The sequence below is a fragment of the Desmodus rotundus genome, chromosome 11 (assembly GCF_022682495.2).
Source record: "Desmodus rotundus isolate HL8 chromosome 11, HLdesRot8A.1, whole genome shotgun sequence".
Lineage (NCBI taxonomy): Eukaryota > Metazoa > Chordata > Mammalia > Chiroptera > Phyllostomidae > Desmodus > Desmodus rotundus.
Window position 1 is genome coordinate 39,811,871 of NC_071397.1, and position 27,626 is coordinate 39,839,496.

At 37.3% G+C, this 27,626-nt stretch overlaps 1 protein-coding gene across 2 annotated transcripts in view; it reads right to left on the minus strand.

Moving 5' to 3' along the window:
* The window catches only part of UBE3D (ubiquitin protein ligase E3D), a 132,028-nt gene that overhangs the window by 94,560 nt on the left and 9,842 nt on the right, over nt 1-27,626 (minus strand). For both annotated transcript variants that reach the window (XM_053913906.1, XM_024576613.3), the window contains exons 4-7: nt 17,692-17,923; nt 10,062-10,131; nt 1,569-1,638; nt 527-635 (exon numbers count right to left, since the gene is read on the minus strand). In XM_053913906.1, the coding sequence (XP_053769881.1) occupies nt 527-635; nt 1,569-1,638; nt 10,062-10,131; nt 17,692-17,923 (481 nt within the window). The remainder of the gene's footprint in view (nt 1-526; nt 636-1,568; nt 1,639-10,061; nt 10,132-17,691; nt 17,924-27,626) is intronic.

Sequence of the window (27,626 nt, forward strand, 5' to 3'; positions counted from 1 at the left end):
ACAGTATCAAGTAGAAAAAAAAGTGAGAGACAGACTGAGTGCAACACTTTATTTTGTGGTATGAGCTTCTACAGAGCAGGTTTTATTTCTGTCTATAGCACCTAGCACCTAGCACATCGAGGCACTCGATCATCTATTAAATTAAGGGAGTTTGATTTGTGAATTAAACTGACATTAAAAATTCATTTTTTGATCAATTGTTTTCTAGACCTGAGAATTAAGAAAAAAGAATGACAGCCCAGGCTGGTGTGGCTCAGTGGATTGAGCCCTGGCCTGTGAACCAAAGGGTCACTGGTTCAATTCCCAGTCAGGGCACATGCCTGGGTTTCAGGCCAGGTCTCCAGTTGGGGACCTGTAAGAGGCAACCACACATTGACGTTTCTCTCCCTCTCTTTCTCCCTCCCTTCCTTTCTCTCTAAAAATAAATAAATAAAATATCTTAAAAAAAAGAATGACAAAAACTAAAAAAAATCATGAGACCCTGGGTTACTAGGGCAACAAAAGGCTGGGTGAAATAATTTCTTACCAAGATGTATGTTTTGCCGTCATGACCTTGAATAATGAATCTAAAAGTGCTTCTAGCAGAGGAGAGTTCCATCAGACAATGGGCGATAACGCTCTGTACAAACTGAGACCTGTTTGAACAGAAATCAATTTTCACAATGTGCCTGTCATAATAACTCTAACTGGCAAGATGAGCCAAAAATACCCACAGGGTACCTAAAAGGCAGAGGCAAGTGCTTGCCAGACTCTTCTATATGCTGCCCATTCCCTCACAATCTGAGCTAATGTGTATTTTAATATATTTTAATGTATTTGTGTTTGCTCTAGTCTTCTTGTATCCTATTTTCCAATCCTTAATACATTTTCCACCATAACCTAACTGAATAAAAAATAGTATGTCAGAAAAGTCAATATTTCTTTTGTGCCGTGGCACAAAACAGTGAACAACTAAGTTTTAAAAGGTGAGACGTTTCTTCCCAAACATTAGACAGTATTATCTTTAATATTTCCATTTGCATCCCCTCAAACTGTCAGATCTTAGCTATATAATCAAAATACTTATAGGAGAACAAAGGTCAAAGTTATATTCAGAATGTCATAATTTGACACATCAATAAAGAACTAAAATAAAGATACTATAGTTAACTTTTGTTTGCAAACTAAACAGATTCCGAGAAAGGACACACTAATGGATTTAGTGCTTAAGTATCATTTCTTTTAAAAACACAGTAGTCATTTTAAAACTGACCCATGTTTCAAATTGTAAATTAACCAGAAATAATTATACAAAAACCTTTTGATGATTAGGTTATAAGACCTTGGATATCTGGCACACAGAAAGCAGCACAAAAACCTTTGTAAATTAGATTTATATGAGCATATTCGTCTATGACATTATGTAAGCAAACCATAAATAAATCCTCAAATATTTCACATGTGTGGTTTGGTCCAACTAACCTTTCCAAATAAAGGAAGGTATAAATAAAAATGAACTCCCAAATAATCAGTTGTACCTATCTTTTCATACATTGAAATTACAGAATAAATTTAATTTGCTATTGTACCTTGGTATGATGGGAAAATTTCTCTCAGATGGCTGAATAATCATCTCTGTCATATAAAACTTAATTGTTTCTAGAAACAAAAAATAGAAAATTAAAAATCTCTGCAATACACTAACATTTTTGTCAAGGGCATGTTGGTCCCAAATTATGACATTCAAACTAAATAGTCAAGATGGTAAAAATAACATTCAGTAAGACGTCTTAAAAGAAAAAATGACTTAGTTTAAAAAGACAAAGTATTGATGACTACAAGGGGACAGCCCTGAGACTCCAGATAGCCTGGTGTCACTTCGGAAGAGCACGCCCCAAGAGAATCTAATGCAGCAAGACTCTTCTTACACACAGGGAAGGTTATAAATACTAGTCACATCACAGCCATAGCCTATTCTCTAGAAATTATTCATTCGGCTTCCTCATTTCTATAGAATAGCCACAAATCGAGAAGTCACTGAAAAAGATTTTTAATCATGGTATCTCAAAGCCCTTGCACAGATGCTGTGAACCTCAAATTAGTATTTACCCAGAATTTCACTGAGTCAATAAATGTATAATTCCCACTAAATTTGATTATCTGATTACTTACTTACAGAAAAACTTAAAACAGTAAACTAAATATCTAATAGTAATAAATATAAAACAACCATTTTGGATTTTTTTTAATCCATGAAAAATGTTTACTCTCATTAGTAATGAAGGAAATAAAACTTAAAATAAGATTATTTTAGCACCAAATAAATAAAACAATTTTAACAACAAGGTACAGCACTGATGAACACACTGCTGTCAGAACTGAAAATGACAGATTTCTGGAGAGCCATTTGGCAAAGGCTTAAAAAATGTGTATATATTTTAAAACCATAAGAATTTATCTCACAGGAACACTCATAGATATCTGCAAAAACTTATCTATAAAGATGCTCATAATAATATTAATAGAAAAATACTGAAAACAAATTAAATATCTAAAAATTGAGGATGGTTGGGTTAAATGAGCAACTATGCATTTATGAATGAGAATTCTATGCAGTCATTAAAGATAGTGCACCAAATAATTTTTGTTTTAATTAGATGGAAGTTGTTCCTAACAGATTTTCCAAAAAGGTTTTCATTTGCCCAACACAGCAGAGAAAAATGCAAAAAGAAAATAGTTTCACAGATTATTGTATATCTAGAGTCATGATGCTGAATTTATCTATTTCTCTTTGAAGTTCAATTTTTCACTTTAGTATTTTGAAATCATATTATTGGATCCGGAATTGAAACTTTTCACATTATAAAGTGATCCCTTTTATTCTAGCTATTGTTGAAATAACTTAATTCTATAATTTTAATCCCACAAGGTATAATTATTGCTGTTTTCTACAGTTACTATTAATTTAGTGTCACCCACATATTTACCATTTTCTCTACTGATCCTTCTTGAACTTAGACCTTCCTTCTATTTGGAATCATTTTCTTCTGATATTGATACACAGGCAGAATTTCTTTCACTAAGAAACCATAGAGATGAATTATCTGTTTCTGTTTGTCAGAAAACATATTTATGTTCGTTTTCATTCTTTCATATAAGGACATTTTTACCTAGGTTAACAGTGTTTGACCTTTGTGCACACTGACACCATCATTCCACTGTCCTCCAACTTCCTTCACTGTTGTTCCTTTGAAGGTGATCAGTCATTTTTCTTTGGTTGCTTTTAAAATTTTCTTTTTGCTTTTTATTTTTCTGCACTATCACTTTGTGTCTAGTTGCAGAAGATTTGATTTTATTTTCCTTCCTTGGGCTTCATTTAATTAGAAATCACTGGACCTCTTGAATCTGCAGATTGCTGTTTTCCATCACTTTTCTAAAATTCTCCGCAATTATTTCTTCATATATTGCCTATGCACCATTCTACTTCTTCTATAAAAGTCTCATTAAATATATGTTAGATCTTCTCAGTGTACATTTTATGTTTCTTACCCTCTCTTCTATATTTTTTGCCTTCTTTTCTCTCTCGCTGGATCACAAGTATTTTTGCTCATCCATCTTCTGTTCATTAAGGCTTTCTCCAAATTGCACCCTCCTGAATTTTACATTTCAATTATATATTTTAAAGATTCTGCTGTTAAAGCACCCACTGAATTTTACATTTCAATTATATATTTTAAAGATTCTGTCCATCTTTTCCAAATGTTATAGTTTCCTTTTCCTTTCAATATATTCACTGCCACTTATACTGTTAAATATAGTAACAATGGTTGTTTTACAGTTCACATCTGACAGTTCCAGTAACAGAAGTCTGTTTCTATTGTTTGCTGTTTTTGCTAGTTTGTACTTATGGAAGTCTAGTTTACTTGTTTGCTTATTTATGTTTGGTTATATGGTGAACACTGCATTTGAAAAACTATTTGTGGGAACAATATGAGTTTTACATGAGGGTATGTTCCTCCAGAAGTGATGTGTGATGTGCATTTGATTTTTCCAGGTACATGGGTTATGTCTAGTACAAGGGAGAACAGCCAAGACCTGAAATTCCCTAAAGCCCCAAAGGATTGCTACTTGTCTGTAATTCTACAGGGCTGGTCCACATTTGATTCACCTTCACTGTAAAGGTATGACCCTTTAGGGTCTCATATTTTTGTGTAGTCACTTACTAGGTTCTCATCCTGTGTAGTCTTTCTGTCCTTACTTCCCAAAGCAATCTAAATAAAAGTTCTAATTTCAGAGAATTGGCAAATTGCAGGGGAAAGGTGACTTCAATCTTGTGCTAAATTCTTTTGAGTTTCCTTCATTCATTCCTGTGGATTCCAATTACCATCTGGTATCTTTCACTTTAGCCTGAAGAACTTTCCCTAGCATGTTTTTATAGATAAGATTTGCTAGTAATGCATTACTTCCATAAATCTACATGAAAATGTCCTAATTTTGCCTTCCTTTTTGAAAGATAGTTTTGCTGTATATAGAATTGTTAGTTGACAGGTGTTCCTCCACCTCCAGCATTTTGAATATCTCATTTTAGTGTCTCTGGCTGTCATTATTTCTATGTCAGCCTCAGCTGTATCATGAAATCCCCGTATGTGATGTTTTGTTTTGCTCTTGCTACTTTGAATATTCTCTTTTCATCTTTAGCTTTTATCAGTTTGACTACAATGTGCCTGGGTAAAGCATTCTTTCTTGTTTATCCTATTTGAGATTCATTCAATAATTGGATCTAAAAGTTAATATTTGCACCAAATTTGTCAAGATTTCAGCCATTTTCTTCTACAAAATTTTCCCTGACCTTTGTTTTTCTCCTCGCTTCTAAGACTCCAATTACACATTGATTGAAAAACAGTATTGTCCCACAAATTTCTGAGGTTCTATTTATTCTGATTCAGACTTATTTTTTCTGTTCTTTGGGTTGGTTAATTTGTATTAACCTACTTCAATGATTTTTTTTTTTCTTCTGTCATCTTAAATATGTGGTTTAGCTATTCTAGTGAATTTTTTAGTTACTGTCCTTTTCAGCTCTGCAATTATCAATTGGTTCTTTCTTTTATTTGTTGAGATTTGCCATTAGTTCACTCAATAAGCTTTTTAAATTCTTTGCCATATTTATAATAGCTGCTCAATACCTTTGTCTGCTAAATCTAATATTTGTGCTTACTCAGCACTGTTTATTGAGTTCTGTTTTTTCCTTGCATATAAATAACTCTGTTCTACCTCTTCGCATGACTAAAATTTCCTGGTGGAAGTAAGACATCATATGTAATACATTGTATTCTGGGTTGTCTTTTGTTTTTTTAAGGGTTGTTGTTTTAGAGATATAGCAGTCAATTAGGTAGCCTGAACTCAAACTGTGAAATATGTTTTTCCATAGTGTGTAGCCCCTAACGGCTCTGCTCAGTTTTCTTTTGGTTGGCCTGGTTCCTTAGAGAATATTTACTATACCTGCACAGTTAAACTGTCAGAAAATTTGGGAAGAAGTTCTGCTCAACTACCTCAAGCCAGTAAGGCTTCCACCTTCTGCTGCTCAAGCTACATGTAGATCGAAGGACACAGTCCAAAGCACAGCAAATTTGCAAGTCTCCCCAAGCTTTCAATTCTTATGGGACTCTCTGGCATGTATTGTGTGCACGTATAGTTAGTTCAGCAGTTAGAGTTGTGTGAAGAAGTAAATTTCTCAGTCTGTCTATGGTCCTATTGCTCCCAAATTTTTCCTCTTTAATCTCTAATTTCTCCTTTATCTACCTTGAACCAAAATTGCCACCTGTAAATGCTAAAGCTGTTAAGTTTTTCCTGCACCAGTTGGGGCGGAGAGGATGGTAATGCCCCGAAGCATCAGGGCACAAATTTGTCTTTATAAGCAAAAGCAGTAGCAGTTTTTCACAACTAAACACTTTTCAAATCATTGCTTAATTTTGGTCTTCCAGTGGTTGTTCACAATTTTTTGAACTTGTACAGTCTTATACTTGTTTTCTACAGAATGAAACTGTCCCTTTTCTTTGTGCCACCATTTTTGGAAGTGGGGTCCTACTAATTTACTTTTAGGGTAGGTTCAAATACAGCTCTCTTACATCACCTCACACAAACTCAACACATACTTACCTCCTCATATACTTATGTACTATATCCTAAAACATTTTTGGCTTAGTAAATGTTCGGTGCTTGCATTACTATGACCATGATACTGTGGCAATGTTTCTTTTCTTCTTCAATCTTCCGTTTCCCTGCAGTGCATAACTGCTTTCTTTTTCATGTGTTTAGTTTTCCAAACACCTTCAGTTAATTCTTCCGATATGGTGAAATGGTTTGTCTCAAGATTATTTGTTCCATGTGGTCAAACAAATAAAAAAATGTATCAGTTTCACCTGACATGTGAAAAGATCTTTACTGCAATCCCTCCGCCCTGGATTCAGTCCAGGCTGTTATTCTCCAGGCCTGCTGCACATCCCTCACCCCAACACATCCTCATCTTGCTCTCCTGTGTGGAATGATGTGTTTCCCAAATTCCATGTCTTCTCTTTTGAAGTCAAATCCCTCCTTTTGGTGCTAAATATCCTATGTTAGATTCCGAAGGAAAATATACCCTTGCAATCTATATTTTAAAATCTTGTTTTTTCCAGAATGTATTTGTTATCCTCAACTTGATTGATGGTTTGTCTGTGTATAGAGTCCTGGGTTGAAAATCTTTTTCCTTTTAAATTATGAAGGTGTTGCTTCATTGTCTTTTAGCTTTCCATACTGCTGTTATGTTCAATGTCATTCTAATTCCTAATCCTTTGTCCACTACCAGCTTTTTTTCTCTCTGGAAGCTTCATCCTTGCTGTTCTGAAATTACTCAATGGTGTGACTTTTAGTGGCCTCCCTGCCATTCCTCTATTAATTACACTTGACATTTAGTGGGCTTTTCTATTGACAAACGTAAGCCTTAGCTCTGGAAAGTAACCTTATAACGTGATTTGGTATTTTTGTTCTTTGATAATTTCCCACATTATACTGTCTCTATTCTCTCTAGAATTACTATTATCTATGTGTTGGGTGTTCTAAAAGGCTCAATTCATTCATTCATTCAACAAATACTACCAGATACCCATCATGTGCCAGATACTGTTTTAAGTGCTGAGGTTACAGTGATAAATGAGATAAGACAGTATTCCTGTCCTCAGGAAACTTACATGATGATGTTTTTTAAATACTTGCTCTCCCAATTTTCAGTCTCTGTTGATTGGTTCTGATTTCTAAGTTAGTTCCTTAATTTTATCTTCTAGCCTATGATTAGTTTTTAAAGCCATTACATCTTTAATTCCACATCTTCTGAACTATGAAGGCAGTATTATTTCATCCTCCAAAACACATTTATTATGCTTTTTTTATTTTAAGAATTTCTTCTGTTTTATACAAAATTAGTTTATTCTAGGTCCCTTTACTATACTTAACTGATTACTTAGTTGATTTGGTCTCTTTCCTGTTGGAGTTTCTCTCAAGTATTTGTTGATTCTCAGCAATCCACTTATATCTAAGTGTATGGTAATAAAATGCTAAAAGGAAGCTTTTGGGTGTAGGTACAAGTCTTAGTGACTGTAGGAGGGTTGAATGTAAACTCATTTTTGTTGAATGACCCCTAAAAATCAGTGTCTGCAAATCTCTTATCTGGTTGGTACTCTTCCATTATTCAAAAATAAAAAACAAATAGAAAGAAAGAAAGGGAGAACCAAGATGGCGGCACAGGGAGACACACTGCACCTCCTCACACAACCAGAACTGACAGAAAATCGAACAGCAAGGAAGTCCGACACCAAGGAAATAAAAAATAAACATTCATCCAGACCGGTAGGAGGGGCGGAGATGGGCTGCCGGGGCGGAGAGGACTCGAGTTGCTGTGGAGGGACCGAGACTGGCGGAGTGTGGGACGAAAGGGGCAGGCAGTCCGACCACTAGCAGACCCTGCGACCCCACATTCGCCCACAGATAAACCGAGAGGGCCGGACTCAGGGTGGCGGAGAACGGGGCAGGCAGAGCGGTGGGTAGCACCCGGCGGCCCTACACTTGCGCAGATAAACCGGGACGAACAGCGGGGAGCTAAGGAGACCACATAACCCAGGGCACCAGCACCGGGAAATAAAGCCTCAGAACTCTGATTGAAAGCGCCCATGGGGGTTGGTTGGCAGCAGGAGGATTCCCAGCCTCACAGGAGAGGTCGTTGGAGAGACCCACAGGGGCCTAGAGAGTGCACAAGCCCACCTACTCGGGAACCAGCACCAGAGGGACCCAATTTGACTGTGGGTAGCTGACGGGGTGACAAGGTCCGGTGAAGAGTGGAGCGGGCACCATTGCTCCCTCTCGGCCCCTCCCCCACCTACAGCATCACAGCCCAGCAACCAGTGTTACCCCGCCCATGGGAACACCTAAGGCTCCGCCCCTTTAAGTAACAGAGGCGACAAGACAAAAAAAAAAAAGGCCCAAATGACAGAACACTTCAAAGCTCCAGAAAAAATAAAAAAATACAACTAAGCGAGGAAGAGACAGCCAACCTATCGGATGCACAGTTCAAAACACTGGTAATCAGGAAGCTCACGTAATTGGTTGAATCTGTTCGAAAACCAGATGAAAAAATGAAGTCTATGCCAAGAGAAACAAAGGAAAATGTACAGGGAACCAATAGTGATGCGAAGGAAACTGGGACTCAAATCAATGGTGTGGACCAGAAAGAAGAAAGAAACATCCAACCAGAAAAGAATGAAGAAACAAGAATTCGGAAAAATGAGGAGAGGCTTAGGAACCTCCAGGACATCTTGAAATGTTCCAACATCCGAATTATAGGTGTGCCAGAAGGAGAAGAGGAAAAACCAAAAATTGAAAACTTCTTTGAACAAATAATAAAGGAGAACTTCCCCAGTCTGGCAAAGGAAATAGACTTCCAGGAAGTCTAGGAAGCTCAGAGAGTCCCAAAGAAGCTGGACCCAAGGAGGAACACACCAAGGCACATCATCATTACATTACCCAAGATTCAGCAGAAGGAGAGAATCTTAGAAGCAGCAAGAGAAAAGGACACAGTTACCTACAAAGGAGTTCCCATAAGACTGTCAGCTGATTTCTCCAAAGAGACCTTACAGGCAAGAAGGGGCTGGCAAGAAGTATTCCAAGTCATGAAAGGCAAGGACCTACATCCAAGATTGCTCTATCCAGCAAAGCTATCATTTAGAATGAAAGGGCAGATAAAGTGCTTCTCAGATAAGGTCAAGTTCAAGGAGTTCATCATCACCAAGACCTTATTATATGAAATGTTAAAGGGACTTATCTAAGAAAAAGAAGATAAAAAATAGGAACAGTAAAAATGACAGCAAACTCACAGTTATTAACAACCACACCTAAAACCAAAACAAAAGAAAACTAAGCAAACAACTAGAACAGAAACAGAACCACAGAAATGGAGTTCACATGGAGGGTTATCAATAGGGGATTGGGAGGGGGAGAGAGGGGGGAAAGGTACAGAGAACAAATAGCATAAATGATAGGTGTAAAATAGACAGGGGGAGGGTAAGAATAGTGTAGGAAATGTAGAAGCCGAAGAACTTATAAGTATGACCCATGGACATGAACTCTAGGGGGGGAATGTGGGAGGGAGAGGGTGGGCAGGATGTAGTGGAGTGAGGGGGGGGAATGGGACAACTGTAATAGCATAATCAATAAATAATCAAAAAAAATAAAATTAAAAAAAGAAAAAAGAAAAAAACTCCAATTTTCAAGACAGACACAAGTATAAAGTTTGTACAATTGCTTTATATCTACCTAGAATATGAAATATTAAAAATGACCCAACATCTTAATGTTTAAAACTCAACACCATGTACTTATAAAGGCCAAAATACACAAAGTTCTTAGCATATTGGATGATGTTAGTTGATTTCTATTTTAGTAAGTATCAATTCTACAACATATATCAGTCATCTAACTTTCACATGTATTCCTATAAAATCTCCTACCATTGGTTTTATTTTAACAAAAAGGCAATCATTTTGGCTTTTTCTTACCTGATGACATGGTCTCTCCCACCATTACCTTGCAACGCTTACAAATTACTTTGGTATTTGCCTTTGGTTTCTGTAGAACAGAAAAATGTCATTTAAATGTCATTTGGCTTCTCTTAAAAGGAATATATAATTTTAACATAGTCTCTAGGGCATACAGTGAACTTTACATTTTATTTTTCCCTCTCCTAAGTACTAGGGATTCATTTAGTTTGTATGTATAATTCACATGTACAGACACAATTTTTTTCAAGTCTAAAGACAGAATAATGAGAGACTGATTTTTTCCAAACCTAGTCACTTCTGGACAATCTACATGTTGTCAAATAATTTGAACAAGCACCTTACATTGTTAAAAAGCACCTCCAAACATCTTAACCATTTAGAATTGGCAGATGGTGGGCAACTAAGGCAGAGGGGTAGGTCACTTATCCCAACCCATGTAAAAACAGAAGAATCAGAACTTGTACTCATTATTTTGACTCCCAGCCCAGTGTAATTTATGTGAAAGTAATCTAAAATTTATAACCACCCATCAGAAGTTAAAAATATCTAACCCATTCATATAATTTTATTTTTTCATTTAAGATATGCATTGTAACAGAACAAATGGATAGTGCTCTAGGACAAGTTCCTGAAACATTCTTAAACTTCAAAAATCCATATTCATCATTTGGGATGCAGATTAAAATAGGCAGTAGTCACCTAATCATTAAGCCAATAAAAAGTGCTCTTTGAGACACAGAGAACAGATGGTGGTTACTAGAGGCAGAATTAAGGGGTAGGCAAAAATGGGTGAAGGGGGTCAAAAGGTACAAACTTCCAGTTATAACATAGGTACGTCCTGGGGATGCAGTTAATGTACAGCATGGCAACTCCAGTTAATAATACTGTAATGCATATCTGAAAGTTGCTACGAGAGTGATTTTTAAAAGTACTCATCAGAAGAAAAAAATTGTAACTATATAGTGATGGATATTAACTAGACTTATTGTGGTGATCCTTTTGCAATATGTACAAATATCAAATCATATAGTACACCTGAATGGAATATAACATTATATGTCATTTATACCTCAATAAAAAAAAATCTTCCTAATTTGTGGCTTGTAGAGATTATGTTATAAGCAATAGCAAAGTGGTTATGAGCCCAAATCTGGGGCCAGACTTCCTAAATTCAAATCCCAACTCTGTTATTTACTAAATTTATGACCTTGGGCAAGTTAACTATCTTAGGCTGCTTCCTCCTCTCTGAAATGGAGTTAATAGTAGTGTTCAACTCAGAGTTGTTTGTTAGGAGTTAGAAAGGAATGCTATAAAGAACTGTCCTGTGTGCATGGTAACTAATAAGATGGATGTTACATAAATATAATATACTTTTGTCAAACACCATTCCAGAAGTGGACAGAAAATCTATGCCTTCCCACAAAGGGACCAATGTTTTGTCTTTTACTGGACAGTCAGTGTTTATTAATTAAGAATCTAAAAGAAAGTGCAAAAGAATGCTCTTTTCACATCCGCAGTAATACCTTTGCTAAAGCCACGCAGTGTTTCTCTGCCCCAGATAAACCGTGGCACTGCAGAAGGCACCAAACAGCGGGCAGGGAGAGGACAGCTCTGCAGCTCTGGCCATGAGGCCGTCTCTCGTAGGAAACCGCAGGATAAAGTGTTGGTCTAAGTGAGGAAATAGTGACTTTCTGATGTGGGATAGTACATGTATTAATCTAAGAGACAACTCTGAACAGATTACTATAAGGGACTATACTTTTGTTTCCCCAAAACTGTACACAAAGTCCATTTAAACTGTGTTCTATAGATGTGCTGTTAGTAACTGATACTGACGACATTTGAATCCTGGTTCCTTAGATGCTAAAGCTAATGCTTCTATGCACTATGCCAAGTATTTTCCAGACCAATTCATGGAATTAATTCAATGGATGACAGCCTGAGTTTTAAAAAATATAATAGAATAGAAAATATCACAGTGCTTCAAACATACAGTAAGTACTGCTTCAAGAACCTTTTACTTCAGGTGTGTTTATGGGTCTGCGTGTGTATTATAAAATCTTGATGTAAAAAAATGTATTTCTTAGTTTAGTTAGGGGTCAAAATAAAGTCAAAAGGCACAAACCTAGAAAACAAGGCTGGTGCCAATTTGTTCAGGTTCAGGCAGGGTTACAGGAAGGAGCTGGCTCAAAAACCGGGTATGCTCAACTGCAAAGTTTGACATTTGGGTAGTTTCATGCTTTCTTATAGTAAAATCTATCTGTATGGCTTCCAATTGGTATTAAAGACACTTTTTAACCTTTTTGTACAAGTTAAGTTGGACGATCCTCATTAAGCTTGCCAAAAATTAAGGGCTTTACTGACAACTAATATTGTTAATTGGAGAAGCAATGCTTGGAAGGTAGTTTTCTATTTGAAGCAGAATTTTTCACCTGGTACTGTGTTATGTATTTCATTTATTTATAGCATATTTTGCTTTGTCTTTCAATAAAGCAGGAAAAATGAATGTTATTGGTATGCTTTTAAAATAAGATTCTGAACATGGGAGTTCCGGCCAAGATGGAGGCATAGGTAGACACACTGTGCCTCCTCCCACAACCAAAAGAAGGACAACAATTTAAAAACAAAAAACAACCAGAACTGACAGAAAATCGAACTGTATGGAAGTCCGACAATCAAGGAGATAAAGAAGACACATTCATCCAGACCGGTAGGAGGGGCAGATACGGGCAGCCAGGGAGGAGAGTACTGGTGGCAAGGTGGCAGCTGGCGGACCCAGTGAGGGGGCGGATTGTGAAGCAGGGCAGGCCAGGCTACAGCTAGCAGACCCCACAAGGTGGTGGCTGGCAGACCCCGTGGCCCCGCTTTCACGCATAGATAAACCAGGAGGAACAGCAGGGGAGCGAAGCAGACCACACAACTGAGGCCTCCAGCCCAGGGGAAATAAAGCCTCAAACCTCTGATTGAAAACACCCGTGGGGGTTGAGGCGGCAGCAGGAGAAACTCCCAGCCTCATAGGAGAGTTCATTGGAGAGACCCACAGGGGCCTAGAGAGTGCACAGGCCCACCCACTCGGGAATCAGCACCAGACGGGCCCAATTTGATTTTGGGTAGCAGAGGGAGTGACTGAAAACCGACAGAGAGTGGAGCAATCACAAACGCTCCCTCTCAGCCCCTCCCCCATGTATAGCATCACAGTGCAGCAACCAGCGTTACCCCACCCCTGGGAACACCTAAGGCTCCGCCCCTTTAAGTAACAGAGGCGACAAGACAAAAAAAAAAAAAAAAAAAAATGGCCCAAATGACAGAACACTTCAAAGCTCCAGAAAAAATACATCTAAGCGAGGAAGTAGCCAACCTATCAGAAGCACAGTTCAAAACACTGGTAATCAGGAAGCTCACAGAATTGGTTGAATCTGTTTGAAAACCAGATGAAAAAATGAAGTCTATGCCAAGAGAAACAAAGGAAAATGTACAGGGAACCAATAGTGATGCGAAGGAAACTGGGACTCAAATCAATGGTGTGGACCAGAAGGAAGAAGGAAACATCCAACCAGAAAAGAATGAAGAAACAAGAATTTGGAAAAATGAGGAGAGGCTGAGGAACCTCCTAAGGTTCCTAGGACATCTTGAAACGTTCCAACATCCGAATTATAGGTGTGCCAGAAGGAGAAGAGGAAGAACCAAAAATTGAAAACTTATTTGAACAAATAATAAAGGAGAACTTCCCCAGTCTGGCAAAGGAAATAGACTTCCAGGAAGTCTAGGAAGCTCAGAGAGTCCCAAAGAAGCTGGACCCAAGGAGGAACACACCAAGGCACATCATCATTACATTACCCAAGATTCAGCAGAAGGAGAGAATCTTAGAAGCAGCAAGAGAAAAAGAGACAGGTACCTACAAAGGACTTCCCATAAGAATGTCAGCTGATTTCTCCAAAGAGACCTTACAGGCAAGAAGGGGCTGGAAAGAAGTATTTGAAGTCATGAAAAGCAAAGACCTACATCCAAGATTACTGTATCCAGCAAACCTATCATTTAGAATGGAAGGGCAGATAAAGTGCTTCTCAGATAAGGTCAAGTTCAAGGAGTTCATCATCACCAAGCCCTTATTATATGAAATGTTAAAGGGACCTACCTAAGAAAAAGAAGATAAAAAATAGGAACAGTAAAAATGACAGCAAACTCACAGTTATAAACAGCCACACCTAAAACCAAAACAAAAGAAAACTAAGCAAACAACTAGAACAGAAACAGAACCACAGAAATGGAGATCACATGGAGAGTTATCAACAGGGGAGTGGGAGGGGGAGAGAGGGGAGAAAGGCACAGAGAATAAGTAGCATAAATGGTAGGTAGAAAATAGACAGGGGGAGGGTAAGAATAGTATAGGAAATGTAGAAGCCAAAGAACTTATATGAATGACCCATGGACGTGAATTATAGGGGAGGAATGTGGGAGAGGGGGTGGGCAGGATGTAGTGGAGTGAAGGGGGGGAAATGGGACAACTGTAATAGCATAATCAATAAATATATTAAAAAATAAATAAAATAAAATAAAGTAAGATTCTACATTTATAAGACATTGGTAATTAGGATTTTAAAATCTGGTCAATAAAAAGCAAATTACCTCAAACAACCAAATATGTGGATTTTGATTCAAATAAACTGACAGTCAAGTATACTTTTAATATAATTGGGAAAATTATACACAGCCTGTATTGTATCATCAAGTAATAATGTTTGGGATTTGCTTTAAAGTGCCAGAAAAATAATAATAAAAGGGACAGATATAGCATACTTTATGAACAAAGAAAATTGGTATACTGAAGTTTATAATTCTATTCTGTTTACATTCGTGTTTACAAAGTCTTACATTATTCTAAGAAAATAAAAAAGACACTGTTATGGATTTATAAAATAAATTACCAAAATCAATAAATTATTGCTAAGTACCCCAAGAAAGGAAAAAAAAGTTAAAGCTGGTTGTCATACTTGCCCAGCTATAATATAATTGAAGTTCAATTTCATATTTGTTCTTTAAAATATAGGATGAAGTCATAACTGTAGCTATATTTTTGAAAATAATTTTATGAATCTTATAAAAGGTTGAGGTGTGATCCTTACCACCCTGTTAGAAGATACAAAGTTTTTATGTTGGTAGACACAAAAACTAGCACAGGAGATAACAAGGAAATGCGAAAACAGGGAAATCTTCAGCAGGTATCTTTTGAAAACAAAAGGCATATATCACTGACACACCAACAGAAGCACAAATAACATACTGTACACTCTACAGGGATACTGAAGGAAAGAAATGTGATGGACCTTATGTGTGTTTGTGCTGTTTTTATGATCGGGTCTTTTAAAGTAAAATATTGTAACACTTTTAATTTTGTTTAAAGAGAAAGTCTGCTTTGTAATACATTTTTCTTGACCTATGTTTAAAGGAAAGAGTAAAGCAAGTTTTGCAATGAAACAGCCTAACAGTGTGGGAACTCCACAGAGCAAACACCAAAGCCATCGTTGTGACTAATTAAATCAATCCATCTAAGAGATGGCACCACTGCTCAGAGGTGGATTAGCCTCCCGTTCTCATTCTTATTTTCCTTTGTGTTGTTTCAATTTTTAAGGACCCCTGATATTGTCTCGTCAAAAAAATGTTTCCCAAGAGATACCATTAGGATGCTGTGTCACCGTGTGACATTTCAAAACCCTGCTAGATGGCTAGACTGGGTGATATGAGAAATAGGCTTTCAATAGCACGGAGCAGCCTTGTTCCCACAGGAGCCTTGAGAGCATTGTTTAAGCAGTCCCTCCAAATTTATGTTACTATTTTGGTCATAGACACACTCTTTCAACTGCTGAAATATGCAATTAAAGTGAAACTTCCATCTGGGTTAACTTGAAAACAATCTTGTCAATAGCAGCTGGTCATGACAGTAATTTCCCAGCCTCCTTGATACTAAAAACCATAGTGTCTGAATATGAAGGGTCTTCCTTTAACAAAAAGGACAGTTGTTTACAATTAAGAGAAATTCTTGTAAGTGGCATCCTATAGCTGATAAAGACATAAATGTGAAGATATATTTCAATATAAAGTCCAAGAATTTATCTAAAATTTATGGTTTCTCTTAATCTTTCCTACTCCTCTTCCACTCATGCCCTCCAAAGATTTTTTAAAATTTATAGCTTAATCATAAAAACAAAAGTTAAAATATACAAAACAAGATAGTATTAGTATATAAATTTATTATAAGTTTAGAATAAAATATAATTTTAATATCATCATATGTAATATAACTTTAACAGATTTTTATTAACTTACCATTTTCTTTTAAAATTATAGAAGGCTTACATACTATAATTTAAAATGAACCATATTTAGGTAAAGGGATTTGTGTTTATGGTGAGAGATAAGGCACATAAATAATTATGATTAACAACCTCCTTATTTGATGAACTTTAATCTCCCTCAAAATAGAAAATAGTTCTATATACTAACTTACAACCTAAGAGCTGCTCAACTCCTGGGTATTTCCTGAGGTGGTTCAGTTCTCATTACAAAAATTAAATGGGCTCCAAATAAAATGTAACATACATTGCTGTTGTCCCTACCAATAATCAGATGTTAAAATTGAAAATTCTCTGGCAATGACTTTCTTTACTTTTTAAATCACATCTGCATTGACTTGCCATCAGGAGAATGATTTCTCACAAGGGCCAAATCGATGACATTGATTTTCTTTTAAAATACAGTAAACTGCTTGCTCTCTGCAGTAAGAGGAAATTGTCTTCTCCCTAAAGCAACTCTGATAGTAAGAGCCACCAGACCTCACATTGTCAACCACCAACGTGGAGCCCCGCAGCACAAGCTTCACTTCTACACTTGGGCTACTCCATTTCCTCCTCGTCTGGGATGGCATTTGCTTTTCTGACATGAGCAGAAGTCTAGACTATGGACCTAACTACATAGCAGCTGTTCTGGAGCAAGAAAACAATCTCAATTTAAATCAGACTATGAGGATAATATGTACATGTATTATGGAATATTGTCCTAAAAACAAGAAAGTAGGGCAATTTGGTTTGTAAAATGGTAACATTCCTTTTCTTTCTTCGGCTCCTGTGGGCTGTTTTGTTCGAAGGACATATGTTCTTCCTGTATCAATAGAGCAAAGCTAGAGCCCTGGCCAGGGAGCTCAGTTGGTCAGTCTCATCCTGATATGCCAAGGTGGCAGGTTCAATCCCCAGGCAGGGTACACACAAGAAACAACCAATGAATACAGAAATGGGTGGAACAACAGGTCGATATTTCTCTCTCTCTTCCTCTTTCTCTCTAAAGGCAATTAAAAAAATAGAGTAGAGCTAGAGAATAGAGGCAGTTGAAAATAATGGATTTCAGTCTTTATAACAGTCTGCATAACATGCCTTGAATTGAGAGAAGACTGCATTCTGGTAGAACATTCTTATGACACTTCTTATATTATGCCTTATTGTATAATTTTTTTGATCTGATTTCTCCTACTAAGTTCCAATCCTTCCAGGGGGAAAAAAAAGGAAAGGGAAAAGATTGGAGAAACCAGTTCTAAGCTAACCTCTAAATTAGTATCATTTCTGAAAAGATATTTTACCAATTTAAAATGGTTCTCAGAAGAAAGACACTGTGTCTCCACTGGAGCTAGTTGAGGTCTTGGCTGCCACAGATCATTTCTTAAATTCACCAGGAAGAAAGAGTCTCCAATAAAACAGTCATTCTCTCGTGGATAAAGTGGCTTATTAGCAAAGGGGTCCGGATGACAACACCATTCTCCAACTAGAGCTCCCCAGTTCTCTGTCGGCAAGGGGAGCACCCTAAGGAGCTTCCTAGTGGAAAGAGAAAAAACTTTTAAAGAACAAAATAGAAATGTGACATTTTCATAATTAAATCAGCATGAAAGATTAAAAAAAAAATTAACCACATTGCTTGCAGTGTTTATTTCTCCCTCAAGATTACAAAAGTATATACACACACTATAGATAATTTTGAAAATACAGAGAGGTTTAAAACAAACAAAAATCACCCTTTCCTTACCACCCAAGGACAAGTAACTACTTTGTACACAGGGGTGTATTTCCTTCCTATCCCTTCAAGAGAAATGGTTGTGCACACGCACCTTAAGTCTGAGATCAGAGGATCTCATACAAACTGTATGCTGCTTTCACTGTTTGACTTAGTTATACCATGATTCTTACTGACTCCCTTCTATTTCATAGGAATGACAAAATTTTTAGATCATTCCCTCATTGTTAGGTATTTAAGTTTTGAATTTTTCATTATCAAAAGCCTTGTACGAACATTCTTATTAGAAAATTTGTGTAGATAGCTGATTATTTACTTGGGAAAGTAATGTTGTGTGAGAGTACAAGTAAAAATGGTATGCATATTTTTAAACCCAATACCTGTATTGGCAAACTGCTTTCCAGAAAGGCTATACGCCAATCTATAATTCTTCCACGTACCTTCTTCAAAATTGAATACTACCATTTTTTGATGTAATAGGTGAAAATGTTTCCGATATTGCTTTAATTGACAACTCTTTAATTACTGGTGTGATTGAATTGGCTTTCAAATTTATTGATCACAATTTTTCTTCTGTGAATTGTGATCAGTGATTATTTTTCAATGAAGTATTAGTATATTCCTAATTTATAAAAGTATATTCTATATTAAGAATATTATCCTATGTTTATCATCTGTGACAAATATTTTGTTCAGTGTTATTACCTTTAAATTGGTTTAGATATCTTAAATTTCAAATCACCTAACCCTTTCTTTTATGATTATTCCCACTACTATTGTTTTAAATCCTCATCCAAGGATATGTTTATTGATTTGAGAGAGAGAGAGAGAGAGGAGAAAGAAACTTCAATCGGTTGCTACTATATGTGCCCTGACTAAGAATCAAACCTGCAGCCTAGGTGTGTGCCCTGACCAGGAACTAAACCTGCAGCCCAGGGCTCTCTCTCCCACTATTTTTTTTAATAAATTTTTTGCTTTGGAATAATTTTAGATTTCAGAAAAGTTACAAAAAGAGTACAGATAGTTCTCATATACATTTCAGCCAGCTCTCCCTAGTCTTACATAACCATGGAAGATATGTCGAAACTACGGACTTTATCTGGATTTCCCTAGTTTTCCCACTAATGCCCTCTTTTGCTGTTCCAGGATCCAATTCATGATAACACACTGCACTTAGTCATTATGTTTCCCTAGCCTCCTTTGATCTGTAATAATTTCTCAGTCTTCCCTTATTTTTCAGGACCTTGAGATTTTTGAAGAGTACTTGTCAGGTATTTTGTAGAATATCTCTCAATTTTAGTTTGTCTGATATGTCCTCAAAATTAGACTGAGGTTAGGGGATTAGAGGAAGTACTCCACTGAGGAAAAGTGCCCTTCTTATCACATCCTACCCTCTCAATATGACTTACCACTGGTGCTGTTAATCTTGATCATTTGGTTAAGATGGTATTTGCTAGAATTCTCTACAAATAAAAACATGTATCCCTTTGCATACTCTATTCCTTGTATGTGAGTCTCAAAGTCCAGGTCACACTCAAGAGGAGAGAAATTAAGCTCCACTCTGCCATTATTTTTTATACTTAGAGCACCCTTATAATTAAGTAGTCCCTTATATTAGCTATGCCAAATAATTTATCCTGAGAACAACTGAAAAGAGAAACATGCTCAAGTTCTTCCTACTGTCTACAAGCATGTGAACACTCAAACACTTCTCCCGTCTGCTGGGACATGTGCTTACTAGGAGCCAGTGATCTTTGATCACAGACCTGTTTATGCCACATGTACATGCTGTTCATTACATAGTTTAACTAAATATTATGTGATCCAAAGAAATATGTGTGTGTATGTGTTGTTGCTATTCCTCTGAAAACTAAAAATTTCAAACTAAATAAAAGCCAGTGGTAAAAAAGGAAAACCACTGGTGGAATGTGGGAGATATAACCATAGAACACTGGGGAGAAGGAGAAAAAGTAAAAATCTAGAAGAATTCTGATATCAGATTGCTTCAACAATGTGTAACTTTTCATTTCACTTTAAAGAAACCCAAACTGGAAATTGTAGATGATGACTCTTGGATGGCTTACGTGAAAAAAGCTGCACTACAATGGTGTTATAGTCAACAAAAAGACATTGGTTCCATAATAAAATACCAGTAAATGAGTGTACATTTGTATGTTTTAAATTAAAATACTTAAAATGTAAATGTTTCATTTTTTAATGATTTTCTCTTTTCTTTGATTCCCCAATAAACTATGAGTCTCATAAAAGGGCAATTACAATGTGGAAGACATTTAATTTAGAACTCCAGAGGACACAGCTAAGAATAAGAAAGGATGGTTTTGTTAAAGTTTAATATAATGAAGGACATCCCCTTTCAAATTAGAAAACGCTGTACCACTAGCATTATTCAAGCTGCTGAGCCTGTTAAAAGTATTAAAAGCGATTCTTTTAACATACATTTCTAAAAGTTTACTATGAATCAGGCATTCTGCTGATAAAAAAATATTAATATATACAGTCCCTTCTCAAAGCACTCATGTTCTAGCAGGAGATACAGATCTATAAGCAAACAATAAAATAATAATATAATAAATGCTCATAACAGAATAGTGGTTCTAAATTCTTGTGGGGCAGTGGAGGAGGAGGGGATAGCTCTGACTCCTTTGAAAATTTGGTGAAAGCTTTATAGCCCCTTCAAACATATATTCCCCACATGCACATAAAATTGATCTATTTCTTTAGGGGATTCATTCATGGATTTACAAAACCAACATGAACTCAGGGCAATACATACAAAGTGCAAGGGGAGTAGAGTATACACGGACTTCAGAGAAGAGGCAACATCTGAGCTCTGACCTCTGAAGGATGAACAGGAGTTCTCTAGGGCACTGGAAGGAACTGAGTGGAGGAAAACAAGGTAAAGATGGCACTGTATCTGTTTAACTCACTGCTGTATTCCCAGTGTCTTGCTCAGGCCCTGACTCATAGTATGAACTCTTAAATATTTGTTAAAGGAATGAACAGGCATATTTTAATAACTTTAATATGTGAAGCCCCTGGCTGGGTCTGTTGCATACTGAAACAAAAGGGTTAACAAATCTTTTCTTGTGCTTCTTGGGAATCTGACCTTTGGTTTAACCACCTAGCTCTGTTCCCCTGGAAACCAAGTAGATGATAGGCATCAATTATATTGCTAGGCAACATTGCTTATGGTAAAAATGATCCTTGATTGGTAAATTGCATCTGGACTGGGAGGAAATATGAATGAGCTATACAAATCTTATGAGGATGCCGTGCTTTGGACTTTCCTGAATGCAGTCCTTCATGAGGAACTATGCCAAAGAATTGCTACGGAAGATAATGGCTGCCTAGGGCATGAGGCTTCTTCCCAGGGTAGCTCCTGCACCTGCCTAATGTGGATCTAGAGCTTCGTACCTGGAGAGATGTCTTAAGGGGAGTCTAGAGTCCTGTACAGGTACATGAGCTGTCGCTTGTTTGAACTGTTGCAGGACCCCTGCTGAGAGAAACTCCTGACGTTGCCCTGCTAGCAAGAGATAGGGCCTTTGGCGCTCTTGTGAGTCCGCATGTTTAGTTAAACTAAACTAGAAGACCTCTGGTGGGCATCACACGTATCTTTTCCACATAATGCTTACTACAACTTTGTGAGATAAGAATTTGCATTCCTGTCTTACAGAGGAGGAAAGGTAGGCTCAGAAATGTTAAATAATCTGTACAAGTTCACAGAGCCAGAGGTGATGGTTGAAGGCATGACCTTAACCTAAGTCTTCATGGCTCCAAATCTACACTCTTTCCCTTGGGTTAGTTTCCATCCTCTGGCAATGCAGAACATCGGTACAGGAGACCAGGAAGGTGGGACAGTGGCACACTATGTGGGGTATTACATGCTAACCCAAGGGGCAGGCACTTGGTTCTACAGACAGGGGGGAAGCATTACAGCATTTCAAGCAGGGACGTCATAGGTCAGATTTGAATTTTTACAAAGAAGAAGGCAAACAAAAGCATCTGTATGTAGTGGGAATTAGAGCTAAACAGGCTCCTAGATATTCTCCATCACTAAGATTCTCTGTCTCTTAACATTTTGCAAGTTGTCCCAATAAACAGATCCTCAATAAAGTACAAAAAACAGCAATGTCAAAATCTCATACATTAGCACAGAAATGAAAGTGTACCAAGACATACAGAGAGAGATTTGGGAAACTTGATGTACATTAGTATAAAATGTGATATTTCAAATTTAACTTGACCCCATATCACAGTGAATAAAAGTTATAATATATCCTATTATATTTACATAAGACTTCAGGAACAGGAAAGTAACTAGTCACATGTCATTGCAAAGATAAAAGTGTACAGCAGAATTTTTCTGACATTTGGAAAAAACACGAATCCTTTAAGAACAAAAGGTGTATTTTAATTACAGCTCAACTGAAAGAATATATACTGAAAACCGAAACTCTGATCTGATCTACTTCCCAGGAGAACTTTCAAAATAAAATAGGTATCTTTTTTTTTCCCACAGTTGTTGTAAGGTAAAAACTTGCAGAAGCTCAGGAAAAGAGTGAAATGATCTCTTAAATTTTCTCTCAGCTTAAAATTCTAAGATGAGCAACAACACGTTTATAACAAATTAAAATTCGCTAGTTATTTTAATGCATCTTAAGCATAAGTTTTTTGGTAAAATAACTTAAAATAGACAATTTCAATCAAAGTTGATTGATAATGTTTATTTAAAACTTAAACATGTAGACAAGAAGATGAAATGACTTTTAACTTTAAAATCAACTATTAATCAATGAAAATAACAATGGTAACAACATAGTGCTTTTACGGATTGAATTATAATCAAGTAGACATTAAGAATTTTAAGAATAAGCTCTGGCTGGTGTGGCTCAGTGGACTGAGTAGTAAGCCTGAGAACCAAAGGCTCACCGGTTCAATTCCTGCTCAGGGCACATGCCTGGGTTGCGGGCCAGGTCCCCAGTAGGGGGCACTTGAGAGGCAACCACACATTGATGTTTCTTTCCCTCTCTTTCTCCCTCCCTTCCCTTCTCTCTAAAAATAACTAAATAAAATCTCTAAAAAAAGAGTTTTAAGAATAACATCAAATATCTAAAGCTCAAAATACAGCTGCTGGAATTTAGATAAATTCAGTTGGCATTATCTAAATGGTAGGCTCCAAATCCTGAGAACCTAGCTGTGTGTTTTATTACCATTTTGCACGTAGTATGGTTAGACCCATACAAGTATAATCATTTTATTTCAAAAGTTTGCGCAGTGTTACCAATAATCTAGTTTGTGCCCGCACTCTTTTTTCACTTCTTTGTTCTCACTCATGGAAAAGTGACTGAGTTCACAGGAGTAGTTACTTTCAGACTACAGTTATAGCTGGTCTGTCAAGTAGACCAATAAACTGGTTGGATATTCTGACATCTCCTAATGTTTCCAAAAAGTCCATTCTCAGTGTTTCCTTCTAGAATTATTCAATGCCCTTATGAGCTGCTGGGCGGATACCTAGCTCTGTTGGGAGACCTCAGGAGAACTTGCAAATGGATTGAAAATCAAAAGGCATATGTTTGCAAATCTAGCCAACTGATGTAATTCAAGTCTGACATGAATTTATTTCTAGAAACAAAAATTCCAACCACAATGACCATTTAGCTGTTTTTGAGACTATTCACAAAGAGGTAAATTCTGCTATTATTAATGATTGATATTAAGGCCTGTTAGTCTCAACAAGAGCATAATACAAAATTGTACATGTTCAGACAATTTTTACAGAAAAACTCTGCTGAACTAGTAAAAATGCAAATCGGAAAATTTTGTTGTAAAGAAACAAAGCAGTACTTGTTCTCAAATAACCAAAACAAATAGCTAAGAATATGTAATCCTAAATTAAGAAAAAAGACTACAGTACTTAGCTGATTTCATGCGCCCTGATACCAATAAGTATTAAAAGCCATTGATGAGTCTTAATAGGTTAAAGAGTCCTGTGTACCATACTTCTATAATTTGCTTGACAAGAAAAAAAGAAAAAGGAAGACATTAGTCTTGCAGTATCCAAATTACAAGAATCACAGAACCCAGTACAACTTTATGAGGTTCATTAATCAGAGAATTTTCATGCTGGCAGGGCTCACGGGTTTATCTAATCCAACCTCCTAATTTTATAGATGAGGAAATTGAGGCTCAGGGAGTTAAAGTGAATTGTTCCCTTGCCTTGACTGGTATAGTTCAGTGGACTAACTGCCAGCCTATGAACCAAAAGGTCACCTGTTCAATTCCCAGTCAGGACACATGCCTGGGTTACAGGCCAGGTCCCTAGTTGGGGGCATGTGAGTGGCAACCAATTATTGTTTCTCTCCTTCTCTCTTCCACTCCCTTCCTCTCTCTCCATAAATAAATTTAAAAAATCTTTTTTTTTTTTAAGTGACTTGTTCCCAGGTAATAAGGCTATCTGTAAGCAGATCTTAAGTCTTCTCCAATGCTATTAGAGGAGCTCCCAGAGCACATAAATCAACACATTCCAAGGTGCCTTCTTGGTAAAGATGTCTATAATTAGTTGATTTTATTAGAGCACATACAAGCCTTTTTTTTGAAATACCGAAATACGTTTGCTTTTATTTTCTACTTAACAAGAACAGAAGATGCCCTTATCACTGCATAAAATAGATAACTGAGGGAGAAACGATAAGACCATTGGGCTCAGTGTGCATAGTCAACATGAAATCTTAGTGCAGATACTGGAGGAATCAGGTTTTTCCACGCAACGAAGTCACAGGGTATACTGCCTGACAGTGAGATGTAAGCTAGGTCTTAAACTGCCTACTAAGGATTTCTCCATGCTGTTCAAAAGGCATACACACACCACACACACGTGATAGGAAAACGGCTTTCAGGTGATCTTGCTTAAGTGAGGCAAGGGCTAAGTCAAGTTCACTGTTTATCTTCTCAGAAAGAAAAGGGAGAAAGGTAGGTCATTTCCCTAGCTCACCTAAAAAATACAGTCCTGAATAAAAAACATTTGAAACACTAAACAAGGTAATTTGCTAGTTTGCTAGTAAGACCAGTTATGGAAAAGGGAGTATGGAAGGAGTTTATAGAACCAATTAAAAAGGGCTTGTTGAACATTAATATTTTACGTGTTATAGCCTTTAACTCTCTTCATGAGTTTGGAAAATAGGCCTTTTTATGTCTGATTAAGGGAAAGTTGACTTGTGGGTATCTACCCCCAAATTTAAAAACATATATTCTTAAAGATATATGCAACCCTGTGTTCATTACAGCATTACTCACAGCAGTCAAGACACGGAAACAACCTCAGTGCCCCTTGATAGATGACTGGATAAAGAAAAAGTGGTAGAAATACACAACGGAATCCTACTCAGCCATAAGAAAGGGTGAAATAGTACCATCTGTGACAACATGGATGGATCTTGAGAATATTCATGTTAAGCAAAATAAGTCATATGGGAAAGGACGAGAACGACATGGTTTCACATGTGGGATATAAACAGAAAGCAACAAACAAACAAATTCATAGACACAGACAATAGTATGAAGGTTACTAGATGGAAAGAGGAGTGGGAGGAGGATGAAAAGGGTAAAGGGGGTCAAAATGTATGGTAAGGAGGGAGATTGGATTATGGGTGGTGAGCATCTAATATAATATGCAGATGATGTAATACAGAATTATATACTTGAAACACATTTTATTAACCAATGTTACCCTAATCAATTTAATTTAAAAAAGAAAGAAGCAGCAGCTGAGGTGATATGAACAGGTTCCCCAGCTACTAAGTGGTGAAGCCAAGTTCAAACCCGGGTCCCACTCTCCCCCTCTCACCTCTATGTCACATGGCCTTCTAGTGGTCAGGGTCAAGGAGAATCAATACTGTGGTCTTTCAGTGTTAGCCTCTAAGCCTTCCTAGGTTCTCAATCCCAAGATCATAATAAGGATTGACACGAAACAAAAGATCCAGTTCCTGAATAGAAAGATGGGGACTACAGGTAAAGGTCTTTCATATCCATCATTCTTTTCCAATGAAATATGTCAGCCAATAAGGAACAAGCATATCCGTTACTGTAAGCAGTACCAGGAAATACTGTTACACTGCATTTCACCTGTTCCTACTGTAACTACTAGGTCACTTCATTGTTCTGCAGGCGCACATGTTTAAGAAACTTCACGTGAGCATGAAACCAAAGCCTGAAATAGACTGGGAAGGAAAGCTTTCCTGGTTAAACTACCATGTAAACTGGGATCCTCTGGACTGCTCAGGCTAAATAAAGTGAGCCTGCCACAGAGTACATGCTCTTCAGCAACTTCAGCCCTCCGGTAACCTGAGCAAGGACATTTCCCTCTCCTTTACAGATTGAGAGTCACCTCATTTCTCACCCAAGATAATCATTCTGAGGATGCTCTGCTCACAACCCCCCACTTCCACTAAGGTAACTTTCTGTTACCTCATCTACCTGAGACTTTGCCAGGAATCATAAAGCAAGCAAGAGAGAATGGCAGAAGGCCAAAATAAACACCCTAATGTTGATTCAATTCAACCCAGCAAGAATGTACTGAAAGCACACTATTCACCAGGAACGGCACCTGATGCTGGAAATGATGATGATAAAATAATTATAGCAGTGGCTATCACACACTGAATACTTACCATGTGCTAGGCTTGGTTATAAACACTTAAATTCACTTGATCCTCCAAACAACTCTATGAGGTAGCTCCTGTTGTTATCTATATTATTTGTAATATGGAAATTGAGGCCATGGAGTGGTTGAATAACTTGCCCAGGGTCACATCTAGTAAATGGTGGATGCAAACCCAGACTGCCTGGCTTCTGAGTCTGTACTACTAGCCACTGTAGTAACCTGCACTCTAAATATGAGCACGGATAAGGGATACAGGAATCAATAAGACTATCCCCATCCCTAGAGCCTACAGTTTAATCAGGAAGACAGGCAAATAAACATCAGAGGAGCACATAAACCCACCCAGTGTTCAGGGAAGGCTCCCAGCAGTAGATGCCCTATGGGCTGAACTTAGGAGCTAGCCAGAGGGAGATGAAGGTACGGACTGCATTCCAAGGGAGAGAGGATTTATTACTCCAGTTAGGGTAGAGAAAAGCATAGAGAGACTGGGGGACGCAGGCAGGCTGAGCTGTGCACAGAATGTGTGTAAATAAGGGTGTGTTGTTTTGGGAGTCAAGGAAGGAGGTTGAGCAAAAAGGGCTAAAACTGGAGGGTGGAAAGGACCTGGCATGGCATGCTAAGGTCTTACAAAATATAAGTTGAACAGGGGAGCCAACTGCACTTGGGAATAATCTCTCAAAAGTGTAGAAGTGATGACAAAGTGAACCTAGAGGAAGGCTAAGCAGATAAGGAGCTGGCAACAAATGCTATCAGGTGAGAAGACAGCAGCCTCCCCGAGGTAGGAGCACTGGGGTGGAAGAAAGTGGACTCGTAGGAAATGCAGGGAA